The sequence below is a fragment of the Nipponia nippon genome, unplaced genomic scaffold, assembly GCF_047370975.1.
Source record: "Nipponia nippon isolate SJK-2023a ecotype South Korea unplaced genomic scaffold, ASM4737097v1 scaffold_6, whole genome shotgun sequence".
NCBI classification, from domain to species: Eukaryota; Metazoa; Chordata; class Aves; order Pelecaniformes; family Threskiornithidae; genus Nipponia; species Nipponia nippon.
In genome coordinates, this window is record NW_028262380.1 from 20,995,368 (window position 1) to 21,017,384 (window position 22,017).

At 38.7% G+C, this 22,017-nt stretch overlaps 1 protein-coding gene and 1 long non-coding RNA gene across 2 annotated transcripts; one reads left to right on the forward strand and one right to left on the reverse strand.

The window, feature by feature from the left end:
- Positions 1 to 1,182: 1,182 nt before the first annotated feature.
- CCKAR (cholecystokinin A receptor) lies at positions 1,183 to 7,478 on the reverse strand. Its single transcript, XM_009474556.2, has 5 exons — positions 7,358 to 7,478; positions 6,343 to 6,594; positions 4,056 to 4,317; positions 2,334 to 2,461; positions 1,183 to 1,709 (listed from the first exon to the last, which is right to left on the reverse strand). Exons 1-5 carry the CDS (start codon positions 7,476 to 7,478, stop codon positions 1,183 to 1,185), a joined length of 1,290 nt encoding a protein of 429 aa, XP_009472831.1.
- Positions 5,669 to 10,537, forward strand: LOC148051381 (uncharacterized). The gene is made up of 3 exons (XR_015699854.1): positions 5,669 to 5,760; positions 8,826 to 8,948; positions 10,340 to 10,537. It is a non-coding gene; the product is annotated as an uncharacterized LOC148051381 (long non-coding RNA).
- Positions 10,538 to 22,017: the final 11,480 nt, after the last annotated feature.

Sequence of the window (22,017 nt, forward strand, 5' to 3'; positions counted from 1 at the left end):
CACACTCACCTGTGCACTGCACAGGAAAGCGACTGCATTCCTCACTCAATAAAACACCAATAATTACATCATTCAAAGTTTTTTTTCTATGTTAAGTTTGTTTACAAATATATGTAGTTGGAGAAAATAGTCGTTCCAAAGTTTAGAAAAACTGTGTTTTCTGACAAAGTCTTTCATCCTTTGCTCGTTGTGTCTGCTGTTTCTGCCCTTCTACATCCGATGGCTTCTGTTTCCCTGTGGGCAGTACCACACCAGGAGGACTGTGAATATATTTGTGAAATGTATGACTACCGTGGGCATCGTCCTACGTCTTCAGTCCTGTGTCTTTTGTAAAATCACCTCTTTGCCTTTATCCCAAGCGTTTATCCCTGTGCTTCCCAGTGTGACAATTTCCATGTGAGCCTTTGGGGCTCATCTAGGACCCTGCCACTTGCACGTATGGGTGCCACTTCTTTGTGCTTGTTCTATGGGGTTTATTTAAACCAAAAACACATTAAATTATGTTCATTTAGGTTTGCCTAAGTGAAGAATGCATTCCGTCCACAAAGTCACCAATATTTATTTTAATTTTATTAAAAAAAAAGGACAAAATTGTTTTACTTAAAGGCATTATTTTCACATGGACAAGCCCCTTCTCCCCACCCCAAAATTCTTCTTTTAATTGACTGTGACATCAAAATGATCTCAACATGTATTAGCTCAGCTAAAATAATGTGAAAAAATACTACAAATGTAACTGAAAATTTTTGATTATGAGGAATAGATATTGAAGTGAAGACTGCAATGCATGTATTCATGTTTGAGGAGAATCTATAAGCGTCTTGGAAATTTTAAGAGATACTCAAAACTGCAGCCGAAAACTGAGCAAAACTGTTGATGTAAAGGACACCAATTTTTACAGGAGAATTTATGACAAATACAGCGTCTTCTAAGGCTTTTTATAAAGTCCTTTATCTTCAAAGAGCCCTCTTACTCCTTTGTACTTTTGGAGGGAAAGTGATATAAAGCTCAGACAGTGATAGCATCCATTTCCCATGAAATTCTCACTGCATTTACTGTCAACTGAAGTGTTTCATTACCTCAGAACTAAATCATGTTCAGCTGATGCCACAGTCACTTTCCAAGACCAGATGATAGTTACTTGAATTTCTGTAGGCCACTCGTTGCCTCTTCTGAGGCAGCTCAGGGGGGTGCAGATGCATTCATGTGCATGTAAGAACATTTGGAGAGCAAAGCCCCTGTTGTCTTCCCGTCCTCTTCATCACCAACCTCTCCCCGTATCGCAGGGGGCTTTTGCTTTGCACAGCAGGTGAAAGTGGCTAGAAAACCCATGCGGAAACGCTTGTTCATAAAGCAGTATATGATAGGGTTCACGCAGGCAGAAGTGTAGGACAACAAGTGGATAAAGGAGATAGGAGCTCCTGAGAGACGCTGGTCTGCCGAAGTGGTGTCAAACGCGCGCCAGGCATTGACGCTGAAGATGGGAGTCCAGCAAAGGAAAAACAAAATCACTATCACCATCAACATGCGGATGACGAGTTTCTTGGCCATTAGGTTGGCAGAAGAGCTGCTGCTTCTCACCCTGTCTATCTTGCAATGGCTAGTAGCAGAGAGCTGTTGCAATGGCATTTTCCTTTTTCTTTTGGTTTTGTTGAGGTAGCATCCATCTCCATCCTCGTATTTGGTGCTGCAGGTACTTGTTTTTCTTTCTGTACATATAAATTAGTGCTTAAATAGTTGGCAAAATATCTCTGAACAGTGATTCAAATTAAAAAACAAGGAATGGAGTCTAAGTCTAAATAAATAACATAAGTCATGGCTGAACAACTGCTGCAAAGAAAGCACTGGCCTGCTTCTGAGGCAGTCGTGTATCAGCTGCTCTGTGTCCGCTGTCTCCCAATATTCTCACATCTTAACTCTATACAAATTGATGCAAAAAGATGTAAGAACACTCTTTGCTCAAGTATTCACTGAAGATAGTTTCAAAATTATATGCTTCTATCTTAATTTGACAATCTTTGTTGTGGTCTTTATTGAGAGAAACAGTCCTCATTCATGGCCAGAAAAAAAATCTTGGTATTTCTATAATAAGCAAATTAGAAATTTAATGTATCCTGCCTAGAGTCCTTGCAAACAAGCCATAGGCGAGGAATTATTTTCTAGTGAATAACGGAATAACTTCAATCAACAAATGCATCTGGCACGTCCATGACCATAATTGACCACAATGATCATTTTTGCAAATAGAAAATTTTGCTTTTAGTAGCCTCAAGATGACTGCCCCTATCTTCAACTCTAACTTAAAAAAACCCCAAACCTAAATATATTGTTACCTCGTGGAGATTTTCTCTGGCTGGCATCAAATTTTATTCCTCTGTAGAGTTCCAAAGAAATTAGGCCATACGCAACCATCATTATAATCCCAGGTATAAGAAAGAGTATGAGTAGCAGGAAAGTGTACCTAGATAATCAGAAGACAAACTGAGACCTGGGAACAGCACAAAACCAGAAAAACTCCTTTTTCTTCAGGTGAGAATTGGGGGGGGGGGGCAGGATTTCAAGATTCTTCTGAAATTTTTTCATGCTAATACGAAGCATCATTTCGACAGCTCTGGAAATTAGAAGCTTCCCACCTCTTCTCCTTCTTCCCCCAGAAAAGTACAGCAGGAACAAGGCTATCATGGCTGCAAAACATCCGTCACCCACCCTCCGCAGCCCCAGAGGAGATGGGCACTCCTGTAGCAGTTAGAGGGGGCAGAAGGTCTCTCTGCCCATGAGTGGGGCTCCCTGCTTTAACCAGATGAGTGTCGGATGCCCTGTAGCTTTGAATGATGTAAAAATTGCCTTGCAGAAGCCAAATGAGCAGCTGCTGATTCTCAAAGGAGCCCCTGGTACTGGCAATCACTACTTCAGTGAGATCTGACTTGCTAAGGGTTGTGGCACACGTGGGCAGGGACAGAGCAGCCACGACCTGGGCTTTCATCCCTGGGGCCATGCAGAGCCCCTGGGGAGGGATCCCAGGGCCAGCAACCCTGGGATCCCTCCTAGAGGAGGCAGCTTTTACTTGGTTGCACATCTGTTACTCTCCTAGGCAGCTTCTCTGATGCCATTACAAGTTGGGGGAATAAAGACATTCATAAGCCTATGTCTCTTTTGCTCCCTGGGACTTTGGTGCAAACTCACTAACGCACCTGGAAATCTGCAACGACACCAGGGACAAGAGAATTTCACCGTGCACCCTCCCGCCTCATCTGTACTCATACTGCCAATTACCTGAGACTACCAAAAGCATTAATACAAATTTACTATGGTTGTGGATACACCATACTGAAGTGGTGCATACTTTAATCTTGTTCCCAGTTCCAACTGACCTTCAGTATCCAAAAAAATTATCTCAGTGCCAGTTAAAGTGTTTAGTCATTGTGCAAGGACACAATGTCTAAGTAATATTGCTGCTTGATAGTGCTACTATTTACTTACTCTGCCTGGATGTGTAGGACTTGGAGCACTGTCTCTCCCCTCATCTCTCTGCCCCTGTTCTCTATAAGTGACCAACAGGGTGCAGTTCTCAAAAAGGGCATTTGCAACCTCTCCAAGTTCTCATATTCTACTTCTCTGCTTCAAAGGACCTTCAAACAAGTTAACAGGCAAGGCAGCACACAGAGGGACACTCGCACGTGTCTGCGTTTCTCAAAGATTAATCAAGGATTTCTCTGAAAATATTTAAGTTTATGTATAAATTAGTGAAAGCACTATTGCTACTTGAAGAGTGACAGATGCTTTCTTTACAGTGACAGTAGGGGCTTAGCCTAGTCTCACAGTGCGAGAATCATTGCCATGTTGGGTATCATTCCTATGACAAGGGAAAAGTCATACAAGCATCAAAATGTAAGCAGCTTAAAAATATGATTTTTTTTAACTTCTTAAATAAGCATGATAGAAGTGTAAATGTTTGCTGAAGGTTAATACTTGATTTTCAATAGGCTTAATGCTACCATGAAATCCTGTTTTCCACCAGATAATTATGCATTTGCTAACAGTCAGTTATGTCTTACCAAGACTGCTGAATGACATCACTTGGCCAAAGGAGCCGACACATATTTGCTGTGGTGTTGTTATACTTGGTAAAAGGTACCAGTTTGCTGTAAATTGGGTATGGTGACATGATAGTAAAGGAAACACACCAGGTAGCAGCAATCACTTTCAAGGCATGCGACTTTGTCTGCCAGACCCTGGACTGCAAAGGTTTGCAAATGGCACTGTATCTCTCCAAAGATATGGCAACCAGGTTGAATGTAGATACACTTACAGAGACACCTATACATATAAAATAAAGAAAAAGGTTATTCTCTTGTTTTAAAGGTTCATGTTATTTTCAAATAGTCTTGCTAACTTTCTGTATGCATATAGAAAATTAAAAATATAGCAAACTATTTATAAGCTAAAATACTTATAAATATCATACTGATGAAGTCAGTGAAGAATGTGTAGGCAATGGGTCTGGGTCTCCAGACTGATGTTCCTGCTCTGTGCTTCTCTAACCCGAGAAGTCCGAAAGAAAAGATTCATTCTGTCAAACTATGAAATTCTGATAACAGGAAAAGAAGACACTTTTCCTCCTAGTTCTTCTCTTTGCTGCTGTGGTTTATCCACCCCACTAATTGCACTGAAATTCAAACAAGCACTTGAAATCAGTGGGATTATGCTGTTCATTACTCTTTTAACACTGAAGTTCTTTTAGTCTCTCTTCTATAGTTTTAATCTTTTTCAGTGTCCTGCTTGACTGGTGATCTGACTTTCTCATTCAAGAGAATTAAATATCTTATCACTTTTTTAATTAGATGCTAATGGAGTTACAAAGCAGGAGAAACGAAGTCATGAAGCAGAATCTTTGTCCTTCAAGTGCCTTCAATTTCGCCTGTTCATACATTATAACATATAAGGCAGTGGTCTGTATTTCTGTCACTGAGGTGCCCCAGTTTATCACTGCAAGATTATAAATATTTCTTCTTAATTTTGTCACAAATTTTTCTTTCAGTAAATGAGCATTCATTTAGTAGTCTTTGAGAATGTTTGAATGTGGGTCAAAACATAAAATGCCAATATCTTTACATTTTGCTTTACACAAATTATCTGTAATTTAAAATAAGTCTTCCTACATCTTAAAATGAAAAATTGAGCATAGGTGATGCAATGGATGTCAGTGTCCATTTGTCAGTTGAAGCCTCTGTTAACCTGAACTGCTAATGGGAAATATCCACATTCTGACTCTTAAAATAAAACACCTTCATAATGAAAAAGTTCATTATGAAAAGTCCAAAAGTTGGAAAACATTTCACTGGATTTTTTTTATAAGGCAATTTACACAGTGTGAAATAAGAGAAAGATGACAATGCTTCAGTAATGTTTTATGGTATTTATGGCAGCAGTTCATTATAATTGTTTAAACATGGCCTTTAGTTTTATTGGTTTTATCTACAAAAAGATGTTGATTTCCCATTCGCACACTTTAGGTGTGTACTTTCACATTACATCAATGTTCTCAAGGGCATGGGTTGAAAGGGGACCTAAGGCTTCTGTCATTAACCAAGGGTCTCCCAAGGCAGTAAAAACTTTACATAATGTTCTCCTTTTTTTTTTTTTTTATAAAAAACAAGCAAATGCACAGGAAGTATTGGAAGTGAGACAAAATCACTTACACAGACATACATAATCCAGGAACTTTGAAACTCCTGGCTCCTGGCTCCATGACCAAAGGAGGTAAGGCAAGGCATATAAAAGTGATGCTTCTTAAAGTCAGCCTCTAAAACCTGTATCTGTATTTTGTGGTCTCCTGGTGAGCTCTGATCACACCTGGTGTGTTCTCAAAAAGTGCTTGCTCTAACTTCCAGTTCCACAAATGACACCTACTTCGGCCTATTTTTTTCATGTATCACTGCTACCAAAAATCTGTGGGCAAAATCTGCCCTTAGTGAGCACTATACAACCCTGTCATTTCTGATGGGTGATCTGAACACTGCTAATAACTCTGTCAGTGATGGGTAAGCAAGCGCGTGTGCCGGGTTCCTCATTAAAGCTCGATCATGCAACATACTTCTCACTTAACATGATCCAGCAAAACATTCCGTATGTCATTAAAATTAAGTGGGTGCCTCTGTGTTTTGCTGGATCAGACTGAGGAAACCAGAACCATGAAGATTTGCACTACAAAGTTGTTTCTTCGTGATTTTGGTAACTGTTCAATGGTAGATGGAAACAATCAGCTTTTTACCGGTCTTTAATGACCTTCTCACCTATCTCATTAGTCAGTCCTCAAAATAAGTATAAACTTCGATGACTTACCCATGAAATAAGTGGCAGTTTTGCAAACAGCGCTACCAAAAATAAAATCTTTCAGCAGGTTGGGAATGAGAGTGAACGGCATGCAGAAAAGGCAGAGCATCAGGTCGCTGATGGCTAGTGACAGCAGAAACGTGTTGGTGACTGTTCTCATCCGCTTGTTTCTTATCAGCACTGTAATTACCAGAATGTTCCCCAAAACGCTGAGCACAAATATCAAACAATACAGCAGAATCCGAATTATCTGATGCAAATCTGAAAATTGTCACAAGGAAAAATCAGTTATGCAGTACACAGCTCATAGGCTAGTATTACATGTTTCATCCTTTAATAAAAAGGTAAAAGCTTTTCTGTATTCGGTTTTACTAAGGTTTATGTCTTGACACCAATGCAAAATCAGTGCAAGTTCTGAAATTCTTAAACTTATTCTGATCTACCTGAATTGCATAACATTAAAATACAATACACGCAATACAACGTCCATTTGGAGAGCCAAATACGACTTCTTAAAAGCACGTTCTGCTCACACTAGTTAGTGTGCACCACTCACTCACCACGGGAGTTCCTCTTTTATCCAGAAGTAAGAAATGATACAGCAATCAAAAATATTTTAGTATGTGGATGATTTTTTTCAGCCTCAGAGCGCTAGAAGTTCATATTTAATCACTTTCATACACGGTATCAAATCAGGTAACTCTATTGTTATTGAATTGCTCAAAGAGTAAAAATCATGTTTCTCCAAGTCCTTAGCAGAGCTGTTTACATTTTGTGCCCAACAGTGCTACTGTTTTAGTTTTCTATTATATCAAAATTTTGTTCTAGTTGAAATTTTAACTTGGAAAACCAGCACATACTAAATTCTTTCCTGCCTGTTTCTCATCCTAACTTATCAGCAAGCAGTTGATTGATTGTGCGCTCCCTCACAGAAAAAGCCTTGTGTAGCTGTTTCTTTCCATAGTATCTCTACTTCCAGCTAGAACTCAAACTGCCTGAAAAAACCCTATTTTTCTACACATACCTTTAGAAGGATAAGGTGGATCATCCACACAGAAAAAAGTGTCATTTTCCAAGATGATGTCGCACAGGAAAGCTGTAATATTGGTATCGTTCCCAAGGAAGCTAGCATCAACTGTTTCCATTCTTCAGTATCCACAGGTTAGCTTTGATGAAGAAGAGGGTGGGTTCGTAACTATCTGCCCATTCCTTCAGTAAACAAATACATTTCTGAATGAAATCTTCCGGAGAAATACGAGAGAGGCAGTTGTGCAAGGAAGCTCTACTAACTCTCTGTCAGGAACAACCGGCACACAGAGTCCTGTTCAGGCTGTACAAGATTTATTCCAGCGGCACACAAGGCAGTTCAGAAAACCAAAGCATGCATGCACATATACGCTCACACGTATGCACACACATCCATGCACACACACATCCCCTCCGGTACTTTTTTAGATCCACCCTCTTCTCTCACTGGCCTACTGTTGGGATTATAAACAGGCTAGAAAAAGATTACAGCATTAACCCCTTGCAAGACTGCTTCTACTCACATCTCTGCAATATTTCTCAGAGGGAGTCTGTATTGCCACAGCCAATAAATCACAACTAGTGAGTGATGAGAGTGATAAATCTGTCTTTCAACTAACAACATATAAAATGGTAAGGGTAGCTGAATAAAAGGGCAGACAAGAGAAAAACATAGTGAAGATTTTGCATGCCTTACATGAAACTATTCCTATCTTCACATTTTTCAGAGCAGACTGTGGGTATGCTCAGAAAAACAAGAGCTGTTATATTTATCTCATTTGAAGTGCTAACTTCATACGAAAGCGCTGTACGTGCCTGATCCAAACCCCAGTAAGTCAATAGAAAGACTCACTAATTTCAGTGTTCTTGGATCAAAACTTACAAAAGTATGATATTAGAGTTGTTGGTTAAGATAAGCAGAAGCCTACACATTTTCTCAGTGCAAGGACTTGTATATGAGTTGAATACAAACTTGATGAACTGATAAACTGTGGCACATTAGTTACGCATTAGTGTAAAACACAACAATCTCGATTGTTTAAAAGAAACTTTCTTCTGAGTTCTGCTTTTTGAATACATAAACATCATCCTCTCTGGCGTTTCCACGAAGTCATGGGCTTTTAACTTCTAGCGCACAGCTTGTTTATGGCCAAAAATGTAAATTAATATTATAAATGAATCCCTGCTATAGCTCCATGGAAAACAAATTTCACATTTAAAATCTCTTCTAGTTAAATAGGCAGAGCAATAACAGGTTCCTAGTAACAGGTTTGGACCCCTTAAAGTTGATATACACAGACTGGAAGGCCTGGATTTCTTTTCCAGTCTCACCAGCCTTGCTCTATAGTGCCATTAGCTGGACTGGGTGTGTAGGAGAGTAGATTGGAAAGTTACACCTAAAGTTCTAATTTCTAAATTATTTTTTCTTTTGCTGAGTAATTATATTTTTTCCCTTTCTTTTACAGATTTTTGCAGTTTTTAAAAATCTGAGATAAAACGGCTGAAGATGGCAACCGGTGTATACAATGTGTAACTGTCTCAGCTGAAGAAAACATTCAGTCCAGCAGGACTCAACTCCAGTTTCAGAGGTATAACATACTGGTAGAAAATTCATCCAGAATGACAAGTTCTGGTTTATTTTTCCACTCATGAATCTCATAATGGGAGAAAATAATACTGAAGAAATAAAAGTTAAAATATGTTTCCATTTTTGCATTGATTAAGCATTACGTTTGAATATTCGGTACCAATGTCTCTGAAACCCCAATTTTCTCTTAGCTGCCTAAATCACCTTTATTTTTTTTATATGTTTTCTATGATTAAATTGATTGGTGTTAACTAATCAACCCCTCTATTAAATGACAAATGTTGCCCATTTAATTAAACATAGAAATTTTTTGTTGTTGTTTTAGTTTTGAATATATTTTTAATTAATCCAGTATTTCCCGAACATTTTCTCTGCCAATTTAAAAATATTATAATATCCCAAAATATTATAATATCCCAAAATCCCTGCTGAAATGGCAGGCAAGACAGGTGCTGATTTAGTAGTGGTAATGCACAAGAAAAGTAATGGATGCTTTCTGGAAAGAACTGCTGAACTTAGCTTGCTTTTTTGCTCTTCTTCATAGACAACAGAAAGATGCAGACTAGTCTAAGCTGCCAAAACTTCTGGTTAACAACTTCTCTTTTCTTTGAAAATTACTTTCTATAGAAGAAAAATCAGCAACAAACCAACTCGGACAAAATTTTGTAGCCTCTGTCTGCCTTTCTAAGGTGTCCTTTACACTTGAGATACTGATCCTGCTTTCCGTATCCATACGCAACACACTTCAACAAAGTTTTTAAATTCTAGAACATTTTCTTCTGTCATAAAGTAGCATTCAATCTGAATGATTTTGAGCTTTAAGAGACCTTTCTGTATCAGAAGAAGCTATTATAATTATTTGTAATTATTATAATGGGCTGACCTGCTGCAAAACACAGGCTGGGTAATTGTGTTTACCAATTCCTTTACTGAATTAAATAGCCTGTAATGGAGTTTGAGTCTTTCTGTAAGCAAGATGTCAAATTGCTGTTGTGGGCTTATTCTTAATGCGGAAGAGATCTTTCTGGATTCCTGGCACCTTCTATTAGATCTGCATTAGAGAAATCAGTTTCAGTTGTGTTGAATGGCTGATATTAGCAGTATTTCCTCTATTGCTTTTTACCATAAATGTGTTGCTATTTGGGGTTGGGTTCTCTCTCAATTAATTTTTCATCTACAGTTTTTATAATGGTTATACCACCATACTTTTGGGTTGAGGGGTTAATTGCTGGTGTTCTGATGAGTTATAGCTTGGTTATTCCTGTATCATGAAGAAGCAACTATACTATAGTTATACTAAACTATATACATAGTTTATGTGTACGTATGTATATATATAACTATGCTTCAGTTATACTAAAGGGAGAGATTAATTTTTATTTCTGTTATCAGATACAGACTGAGACTGTGCACTTGTCATCATCCGCTGGGCTTCCAGACCTGCTCACCTGGATTGCGTCGAGTCTTCCATGAAGTCTCCCGGACCTGGTTAAAAAGAAGAGAAGAAACAGAGTGAATGGAAGTCTGGGGGAGACACAGTTAGGAACCAGGAGGGAAGACAAGATTAGGGGGATCATTGCAATCAAAGAGGTTGCACTGGGGCTATTGTACTGTATCCTGTATCATGACAGAGAGTGAATTATCGTTCTGAAGTCAACTTCTCTGTATCCGCCACGATTTTCTTATACCAGAAGAACATCTGGTTGGTTATTCTTTCCTTGTAAACAAGTGGTTTCATACCTTCCATGAGCATCGCAGCCCAGGGCTAAAATCTCTTTTACTCTTCTACAGTCTTTCACAGATGCTAACACACATAAAGATGAATCAAGCATTCAAATAATGGCATATTGAGGTTTTGTGTTGTTTTTTCCTCTGTTCCTTTCCTAATAATTCCTGTAATTTGCCTTTTTTTATGACGACAGAGAATTGAACTGATGTTTTCATGAAAGAACCTACTGTAAGTTCAGTAGTCTCCTTCCTGCATAGTAATACCTAGTTTAGATCCCTACACCGTTCATGAAAAATTATAATTATTTTCTACTTTGCAGTGATTTTTATTGTCCCATTTTATCAGAAAGAGGTTTCTGCAATTCTTCAAAGTCCGTTTTTGCTTCTCCTCTCCTTGAATGACTTAGCATCAGCAGAAAACTCTTTTACCTCACCCCTCTTCCCATTTTCTGGAGCATTTACAAAAGTGATGAACAGCTGTAGCAAAGCTTCCTATGGGGCGCCATTCATAATTGCCTTTCACTCCTGCTTTTCATTCCTACTTTTTATTTCCAATCTTTTAATCACACTGTTCCCTGTTTCACTCCAGACCAATGGTCTCCTACTTGTCCATGATGTTAAATTGCTTCTGATCTTCTGCTTCCATGATTCTCCTAGTTCTTCCTGGCATGCAGATCCACGCCAGCTTCACTCCCTCAGCCCAGGTAAGTCTTGCAGGACTGTTTGCAAACATTGATTGCCTTGTGTTGAATCATCCCAGGCCTTGGGAAGCTCCTCCTAGAGAAGCAATGAAGAAACAAACCAAGACGTGATACAGCAGCTCAAGGATGTGGGTTGTGCTCCTAGCATGAGTGAATAATGGGTTAAGTTAAAGAAACAAAACATGAAGCCTGAAGCATGCATGCAAGTCATTGAAAAACTCAGCATGTATTCTCCTGAGTTATTAAGATCTTTAGCAGCATGGCCACCACTGAATCACCACTCATGGCTTGCTGGCTCTGTCCACATGATGCTCATGGATGCCAGAAACTTGGCTCCCAAGCAATTGCCTCTGATTGCCAGCCTAAGGACAGAGTGCCTTTTTGACTTTTTTTTTCAGGGGAGAGAAGGAAATCAGACCTTTCCATTCGACTTTCACAAAGGCAGCCCAGAGCCATGTTTGCATTGCAGTTCACTTTTTCTGGATGTGCAAATTCAGATGACATTTGTCAGGTTTATTGTCCTGAATTACATGCGAACAGATGGCTTCATCCCTTGCCATTCGTGTCTTCCCAACGCAAGCCCACCGGTAGTGGCAGTGGCGGAGGCAGACTGTGCATAAAAAAGCCTTCCATGACTGTGCCGCATGGAAAAGGCTGCACTGTCAGAGAGCGGTGGGCTTTTGTAGAGGACTTGGCGTAATGTTCTTCACCTCTGAAGTCCTGGACGCAGCTGGTCATCGGTGGTACATACTGCTGCATGGTCCCACTAGCCCCCTTGTTCTCAAGGGGGTGAGAGGCTGGCCAGGACTGCAGGTCAGTAGAACAAACCCTATAAAGCCAGTGCATGTCTCTCACATTGGTCTCAACTGTATGTGGGACGGTGTGAAGGACCAGCTTCCCCAGGATGGCAGGAGCCCCTCACCTAACCCCATCCCAAGGGATGGGCCCACTACAGTGTCAAGGCGTGCTTCCTACACACATGCTAGAGGGCTGAAGCCAATGAAGCCAGCAGCCATGGCCGGAGGCTTCATGTACTCAGCAGAAATGCAAAACAGACCAAACTGCCTTGGATGCAGCCCGCTTTGTGGAGCCTCTCGGCTTTGTCACGTACTGTGCAGACAGCATATGAGTGGAGGGCATAGTGGAGGGAGGCAGAGGATAGACCATAGGCATGAAGGGTTGAGGGATAAGTACTGAGCCATGAGTCACTCCAGAGGGTACTAATTTCAACCAACAGCAGAATGAATGAGGGAATGTTATCTCGTGCAAATCCCAACAACTGTGTAGTTACAGTTTAAAACAAACTGGATCATCTTGTTCACAAGCTCAGATTTCTGTATCTGCAAGGTGTGGCAGATATTTCCTCTACAAAATTTGTGCAGACCATGTGTCCAGAGATTTTCGTCTGTTATTACCATACCCACCAGTTTTCCTTCTGTGCATGTCAGGCTTACAGACTGGCTTGTAATTCCAAGGATTTAGTTTGCCTGGAGCCCTTTTTAACCACTGGCATCACATTTGCACATTTTTTTTTCTCTGGCAACAACATAGTTCTAAGCAAGAGATTACACATCATGTTTAATAATTTTACTATTTCCTTTAGAAGTTCTGGATGAATACCATCTGGTTCTGGGCTGAGCTGGATTCAGCATCTGCTGGTTAAATTGCCAGACTAAATGAGTAAGAATTTGCTATGAACTCTTGACTCCCCTTTTGGACTGGGTTTCTGTATGAAACATATTAAGATCGAAGAGTTTTGTTTTTCTAGGCATTTTTTGCATAGATTTACTCAAATGTACAGCCAATAACCTTGTTTGGACAGTTCTGAGTTGCCTTTTTAACATCATTTTTCTCTCCACTACATTTAGCTAATTGCATGATAGATCACTCTTTCATGCAGAACAGTATCATCTCATTGTCTCCCTGCAAGCTTTAAGAGAGAGAAAAAATGGGAGCTGTTTTAATGAAATGCTTGCTAATCACAGATGTAATTTTATTATTCAGGAGAAGCAAAAACCTGAATGTCTGTCCCACTTGAACTTCATCATGCATTATTTGGGATGTTGGAAGTTTTAGGCAAGAAATTCCTTTGAGTTGACTGCTTTATTAGCAACACTAATTTATTAGTAAAATTGGCTTTGTTAATTAAGAAATAACTTAGGTACCATAGTGTACCTGTGTAGATAGTTTGGAGAAAAGTATAGAAAAATATTTTTTCCCTGTATTTGAAGAAAAGGAGGCCTGCTAAACCATGATAACAAAAGAATCTGCCATTTATCATTATTTTTTTTTATTTTAGTCTTAATCCTTTTTTCCCTGTAATGTCAAATACTGAACACACTGTCTTTGCAGCCAAAACAGTTGCTGTGCTCTGTCATTTCATGCTATGTGTATAATGCTTTTCTCGTCCAAAACCAAACCACATCAATATACAGTTGCCTTATTCTTTTTCCTGAAGAATAAGCATCTGTTCTCTTTTTTCATTAATCTGACAAAGATCTTTACTTAAATTTAAATAGAAACTCCACTTGTAAAATTATGAATTTGGAAAAGCTTATCTTTATCTTGTGTCAAACCTACAAGTAATTTTGGGTTTGTTGCCAGGTCTTTTTTGTCCTGGCAAATGAAGCAAAATATAGAGAAGAAGAAATATATGTGGAAAGTCATGGTCTACTTCTGTTCTCAGTTGCCAGGGTTATGCTGGCATTAGGCCACTGATTCAGTGGAGTTCTTCACACAGATACAGACTACAGGGAGATCTGAATTAGGCCACACTTTCGGAGAACACACAAAATTCTCAGGAACACATTTGTTTTACGATTTTTCAAGGTGATCTGAGCTTGAGTCCTATCAGTGTCTCACAGGAACCGCAATTAAGACCAGTTTACATCATACTCATCTGAACTCAATAACATAAGGATAACATTTGCTTCAGAGCACCTGGTTGTACTGTCAGTGATTTCTGAAATAGCATTCGCCACCTGCAGAGGGAATCAAAGGCAAACAAGATGCTCTTGCTGCCCCTGCAGTGCATCTCCAGTGGTCATGTATGACAGTGCTGTGGCATATAGCTTAATAAATGCCTGGAAGACTCCACAGGTCTTGATACTCCATCTGGATATATCTCAGGGTATCTTTTAAAAGATTTTGGGGGTGACCACTTTTCTTTCTTTTGAAGTGCCAATTCATAGTATTTGAATTTCTTGGATGTTTGCAGTATCATCCACCTGACCTGCCCTAAGACACATCATGACAGTTGACCTTGATGCCTTCATGGGCATCCAGTCAGCCTGTCATACCATCTTCCTCAGAAGAGAGGAAATGAGGCCTCCAGGTGATGGCTGTGACTTTTGTACAATGTTCAAGGCTGACTGATGAACAGGACGAATAAATCTTCAGCTCCAATTTCATAATCATGTTAAAGTTTCTGTGGGTTTTCTGGGTGAAAGAACACCTAGACATTCAGTTTTGCTCCAGAGATTGCTATGCAAGTGGTGTATAAAGTTTAGGGAAAACTGCTTTGAATAAATATGTGTAAATGGTCTGTCCAGTGTAACATAAGATCACATAAAAATCCTACACCCTGTGACAGCCAATAAGATACTGTCAGTGAGGTCGGAGATGACTCATTATCCACTCATTCCTCCCGCATGGTTTACTGTGCAGGTTGCGACTCCTGTTGGCACTTCTCAGCCAATCACTAGACTCAGCTGCATCTCCTCTCTCCATATACCTAGTCCTCTAATTGTTAAAACTGCGTGGAGAAGTTATAATAATGCTCGCTGGACAACTGAAGCTGACCCTTTTCCTTTTCGTGGCTTATCATAACTGATGCATAAGTGCTTACGAGAAATTAACAGAAACCCATGAAAGAGGAACATAGGTATTTTTAAAAGGTGCTTGTTTCTTTTGTAGGCTATACACCGGGTTGTACAGTCTTATTTTTTTCGTCACGCTGTAAATATGTTAGTTTGCCAGAAAAAAACAGTTCAGGATTCAAGCTAGAGATGCAAGGAAATAGCCCTCACACCCTTATGTTGTGGGTGCTAAAACCACATGCCTACTTACTAGCATAAACACATGGCCCAAGATGTCACTTTTTTTTTTTATTATCTTAACACTATCAGGTGTTGGTACCATTAATGGGCTCCTTTGAGCATATTTTTGCATACTAGACCAGCATCAGCTGAAGTCAAAATCCACCAGATGTTCTAAGGTACCAGTCACCTGAGACTGTTTTCTGAGGTACGGTCATGATGCGGTTTGTAACAAACAGATAAAAGATCAGGGACTGCCACCAGAAACAGCCCCCATAGGTTATAATGTCAGCAACAAAATGCTATAACTGTTCCTGACACTACTCAACTGCTTAATAAAGCTTAAAACTGAAACAGACTGCTAAATAAACCTGTAACAATCGAGAACTGCAGTCTTTTCTTTTTAAGGCTCCAGTTAAGCACACAACAAAGGGTCCCTACTATTTTACCGCTAGAGATTTTCATTAATAGATCTCACAGAAGTATATGAAAGATCTAGTTATGTTAACTGCAGTCGCTATAAGTTTCAAATTAAAGATGAAAAAAATGAAGCACAGGAAAGTGAAATATTTGGCACAGGCCACTCAATGAGCCGGTGGAAGAGTCAGGAAAAGGAAGGCGCTCTCTTCAGACTTGGTCCGGCGCTATATTTGTCAGACAGCTCTGCTCTCAAAAGAAGCCATGCTATAGTCATGACATTAAGAACAAACAGATTTCCACACTTCTGCAGGATTAGATAAAGAGATGTTAGTTTCACAACACCAACTAAGTCATTAAGGGACTGGCTGTGCAGTTAGTAGGGAGGAAATAGAGAAAGTCGGCTGAGGTGTTATTGGGTGAATTGGTACCAGCATGTCTGAAGCCAGGACTTTAATTTAACATTCCAAAGTTTGTGTGTCTTACTATGTACGGAGAGTAGTTACTTTGTGTTTCATGACATCTGATCTGACATCTACATTCTACAACAACTAAATTTTGAGTAGGAATTTTAGTTATTTGAGACAATTCAGACCATGAAGTGAGGGTAAAGAATAAGAAAAAAAGTGGAACAGAAACTGAAGTATTTGCAGTAGTGTATCTGGTTATGAAACAGCTAGCCAGGGAATTCAGAAGAATCTAAAAATTTTAGGAGATATTGCAAAATTCTCTCCTTTAGAAGACCTTTCTGCCATTACTACTGGTTACAACATAGACAGCTACTATTGTCTATAAAACCCTACCAGCAATCCCCACAAAGAAACAATACTCTCTCCTTGAAAGTAATTAACCCAAGTAGGATTTTGATCTAATAAAAAGAAAAGCAAAAGATTAAGTGATGTCTAGAATTTTGCTGGATTTCCATCGTCATGATTTTGCGTGGAAGGGTGCTCAGGCAGTGAAATGATAGGTTGTCCCCTTCAAGTTCTGGGGCTCCTAGAATGAAAGTGAGATTTAAGTTAGGCATGACTATGCGTTTCTTGTACACGATTAAGTATTTTATTGCTTGACTCTTGTTCTTTTACTGTGACAATCTCCAGGCCAGGTTTGTTTTTTTTTTTGCTTAACTAGAACTCTGCTAGCTGACAGTTTCAACTAATTGTTGAACCAAGTAAGATGAGGTACAGGGAGACTTTCAGGAGCGAAGACAATTTACCTCAGCTGAAGTTCTGTTCTAGGTCTTCATTTCTGGAATGTTTATCTTTATTTATAAATTAGCCAAATTATCTTTGCATTTTGGACTTCTTTGATAGGTATAATGCTGTCCAATAACTGGAGGTAGAAAGCTGTCAGTTATAAGTTTCTGAGAAACTGAAAGAGGCAGGTCAAGCCCGTAGTGACAATAAATACTCTGATTTATTTCAACGATTGTGCTAAGCTGTCCTGGGAGTATTTGACAGTATTTCCATACAGAGTCATTTCAAAATATTACTCAAACACTGAAACACTGAAAATAATAATTTCCAGAGTTTCACCACAGATGGGCTGTTAAAAGACAGTGTTATTGGCCTTGCTTGCCATGCTTTTGTCTATATAATTCCTAGGAAAACACACTCCGAGGAACAATTGTTGCAGTTAGTTTGGACTATTTGCCCATGTTTATACAATATTACATTGTGCAGGGAGTTAATGTGACTGAAAGCACGTAACTTTTAAATTCATTTTCATTGTTTAGTCTTTGCTTACATTACAAAACTGTTTTAAAGCTGCCAAGGAGAAGACTCAACTCTAAAAAGAAGGGAGAAACAAAAGTCCAAGGACAAAGTCTGCCCTGAATTCTCTACGCTCACTTTTTGATAGAGCCGGATTCAGTTAGGATGCTATAGTATCCCCAAATATCCAGACAAACGTATCAGAAAATCTTTGGATTTTGGGGATTTGGATCTTTGGGATGTAATCCTTGTATACAGAAAAGTTATATGATGCACCATCGATTTTGCTTTAACAAACATTTGAAAATTTGTAACTAAGGTGGATGATTTCTTTTAATAATTTTTTGTGTGCCTGAAGTCATTATCTTACATTTGCAATTTCATGCATACTGGTTTGGCCCTTTCTGCAATCAACTGCATTGGTGTTAAGCGTGCTTTGTACAGACAAAGCAGTGCAAAACAGTCATGGATCACACGAATTGTGGCTACTGTGTCACTTCTCGGATACCTTCTTTCTTCCCAGCGTTCTCCTTTTATTCTAATGCACTTATTTTGCAATCCTGCAATGTGCGGAAAATGAATAAATTGAAGTACGAAAGGTATTTCTGATGAGACCATGATAAAAGATCAGTGACAATTAGTATTTTATTTTTACAAGCTTTGCTTATTTCAGTTGCTGGGGCAACTAAAGGGTTTTTAAAATATTTTAAGTGATATGCTAGTGAAATGCTCCCAGATTCTATTCTCACTCACTCTGGTTTTAAATCCAGCAGCACCAGAAGTATAATCTTGCTCAAACCATAATCTTGCAGTGATCTTATCTCTTTAAATTTCATTTACATTTCAGTTAGAAAGCCAGAAGTGTCAGCTGCAATTTTATACTTCGTAAAGACAGAGCTCCCCAAAGTCTTCACTTAGTTCTTAATGACTGCTCATAAAAGTTGTTATTAGAAGTCAAATGGGAATGCTCTGGCAGAATGAAAAGTAAAGCACTATTTATTTCATTAGCTGTTAAACTGAGTCATTTCATACTGGAATATCTTGTTCACAAGACCTTACAGAGAAGGCTGGAAATTTAAAATCGGATTCTGTGGGAAATATTCAAATGAAGTCTAAAAAATAAATAGTTGCATCAGTTTTAATATAGTTTAATAAATAATTTATATAATATCATGATATAAATTGCTAAATAAATTTTTATTTTCTGTTTTAAGAAGAAGTAGGTGGTAGGTCATATACAATATCATCCAACCTAAAATGATAGAAAACTTTTGTTCTTCTGGTCTGACGTGTTACTAAATATCCAAGGCCTTCCAGATTTAATGCTGTTTGAAAAGAGACTGTCAGTACAAATTGATATTTCTTTGATGAAATCCAGCTTACTTATCAAGAAGGCAGTAAATTTCATTTCCCTGAATAGTCCAGGGGAATGAGAAACAAAACAGGATTTTTCCTCGTTTAACACTTTTCCCGTCATCCTCTTCATTACATAGTGACAGGATAACGACTTCTTTTCCTCTGTTCCTTCTGCGATACATTCTCACGAGTGCTTCTTTAGCTATTGCCCTTCCCATCTGTGTGCATTTTCTCCTCCTTTAAGCCAACTTAACCCAAACTGCGAGTTTGCAAATAGCACCTAAAGTCCCAAGTGTTCATCCCTTAGGCTACGCAACTGAACTGTGTTCAGTACCTTCAACAGGAGTACTATTTCCAGTTCTAAGGAGTAAATAAATGGTTAGGTCTTCAAGACTTGTGCCTCTTGGATAAAGTTATGAAAGCTAGCAGTACCTTACTGCATAAGGGTGTTTTTTAAAGAATATCTTAATTTTTTTAAAAAAGCATATTAACTCACGTCACAGTTAAAGCTCACTGAAAGTTAAAACCATTGCATGGCTATGGATATTTGGGAGTTTTGGTGTCCTAAACCACTGCATGATGATGCCAACGCAAAGTGTTTTTCTAAGCCAACATTGGATTATAAAATCAATATGCATGCATATATTTTCTCCTCCAAATCCCTTACCAAATCTGCTCTATAGGCTATTTTAAGTCTTTGCCCCATTCATATTCTTGTTGCAAACCTTCACAGTTATATTTGGGGAAAAAAATTAACTATGTTTTGAAAGTAGCTTCCTTCAAAGAATCAGTGTCATCTCCTGCTATTATTTCCCTGAATGTCAGTACATATGTGGGGGGATAGGCTCATGTGTCACTTCTTTGATCTAAATCTTTATCATGCTGCCTTTATTATTAATCTAATTTTACCCAAATGAAAAGCCTCATGAGCGAGAGTGGGTCCTTCTGCTGTTGAACAACTCCAATGAGGTATTCTAATGCTATATTTTAGGTTAATGCTATACACTCTATCCAGCAGAAATTCACCTTGCCCTACTCTCTCTGAGTGCAAACCTGAATGCAGTTTCAGACAAAGACTAGGAAATTTTTATCCCCACTGGCTACTAGTGTGTATCCACATATTTATTTAAGCTGGGAGCACCTTTTATCCCATCTGCTCCAGAAAATATGCCCTTTTACTAAACAGTGGGTAGGAATGTTGGCCGCAGGGGTCCTTCCTATGAAGACCAAAAGCGATCAATGAAAAAAGTCACTAGGGAGGGTAAGGAGGCATCCCACTGAGGAGGATGGACTATGGCAAGCTATTGACGATCTTCAGCTCCGGCATGTGGACTCCTGGAGCTGGATCAGGGAAAATCTGGCTTTAAAATATTCCACACCTTAGCTGTCTAATGTATCACAGTTATTCTTCTGACACTACATATTTCTCTAATTACATTGCTATATGACTGCTTACTCACATTAATGACTGATCGCCCCAGCTAGGGCAAATCTCTACAGTTCTGCTAAATTGTTTCGCTAGCTTCGTATCTTGTCTCTTCACTTTCTTTTTTTGCGATGAATACAAATAATTCCAACTTTCTTCAGCCCTTTAGCACTATGACCTTTGTGAATAGTCAATTAGAATTTTCTAATTTTGCTTCCTGGTATTTCTGGGAATATGTTGCAATATAGATTATAAGATTCAGTCCTGATAATTAATAAAATAATACAATTTTTTTTACGTAGTACCTCTGTCACTTTTTTGATTTAGCAAATTCATTGTGCATTGGAAAGATTTCTTTACTGAGCTCTAAACAGGGATGCAAATAGAAAACCTGACTGCATTTGTATATTTAATATTTTTTTGCTTTCAACATGCAGAGCTTCATCTGAAACCACATCATCTGTTTTTTTTTGTGCTCCCTAAAGCTGGGTACAATATTTCAGTGCCATTTTTCCTTTAAGGAGATTTGTATACAAATTTATGTTTTGGGGGTTAGCTAGAGCAGGGTAGCCTGCTATTCAACAGCTCTGTATCCAGCCTTCAAAGCTGTGTTTTACATATGCTTGCTCTTCCACTTCATTGTTTTACTCTTTTCAGGTGGTTGCTTTGAATTCTTGTGCGTGTTCTTATTATGAACTTATTTCCACACTAAAACCTGTTTATTTAGTTGCGTTTCATATGTGCATAACAATTCTTGTAACAGGCAGCATTAGTACTCAATCTTTTCAGATCATCTGCTGCAATAACCTATTCCTGTATATAAACAGAGAAACTGTGTTTAGAAATTAGGGCTCAGTTTTACATTTTGACTTAATCTCTTTTGAACTAATAAAGGACAATTGCAAGTATTTCAATATATAATTCTTCAGACCCCTGCCACTGCCTGAGACCTATTAGAGGAGACTCTGTTCCATAGCTGGTGAAGATATTTATTCAGTGCCTGGTGCTCCCTTTCGATGATGTGAAGCATTAGTCTGTCCAAGGAAAGAAAAGCACCGTCAGTGGAGACAAAACTGTGAGAAACTTATGAAGGTTCTGCTTGCTACGTTCAGTTCATTCAGCAGTTGCATTTTGTAGTTTATCTTACTAGCACTTCTAGCTGTCTTTTTATCAGAGCAGACATCAAGCTAAGGAAGCAGAAGTCAAGGCAAAGGATATCTGAAAAATCCTAGTAATGGAAGTGAGGATCCCTGTGACCCAAACTGGAGATTTCCTTTTAACAGTTAGGGTATCTGGTTATCTTCCACCTACATAACCACCAGGAAAGAATTACAAAAACCCAACAAGAGTTTCTAGATCCTCTGGGTTTATTCTTCACTTTTGAATCTTCTATTTGAAAATGTAGCAAACAAGGAAACCAATCAGCCTACTAATCCTTCATAAAAATTAGAAAAAGGATAAATTCACTTTGTCATCAAATCTTAATCTGAGGAATAAAAAGAGCCTAGAATTGATACTGAGGGAGAGATCCTTGTTCTGCACTGAAGTTTATAGTTCTTAATGATTAAGAAGAGAAAGGCTATGATTTAGACACTAAGTAATGTATTCAAGGTGATCTACTGGTTGTTGAAGACTTGCAACACACACTGGCACGACTCTGTAATAATTTGTATGTATTCCAGGCAGCGAACAA

Excerpts from the sequence above, each read along its gene's own strand:
- CCKAR (XM_009474556.2), bottom strand. The coding sequence starts at position 7,478 with ATGGAAACAGTTGATGCTAGCTTCCTTGGGAACGATACCAATATTACA. Across the intron at positions 6,595-7,357 it reads TCCACCTTATCCTTCTAAAG|ATTTGCATCAGATAATTCGG; the intron begins GTATGTGTAGAA and ends GACAATTTTCAG. Across the intron at positions 2,462-4,055 it reads GATGTCATTCAGCAGTCTTG|GTACACTTTCCTGCTACTCA; the intron begins GTAAGACATAAC and ends CTGATTATCTAG.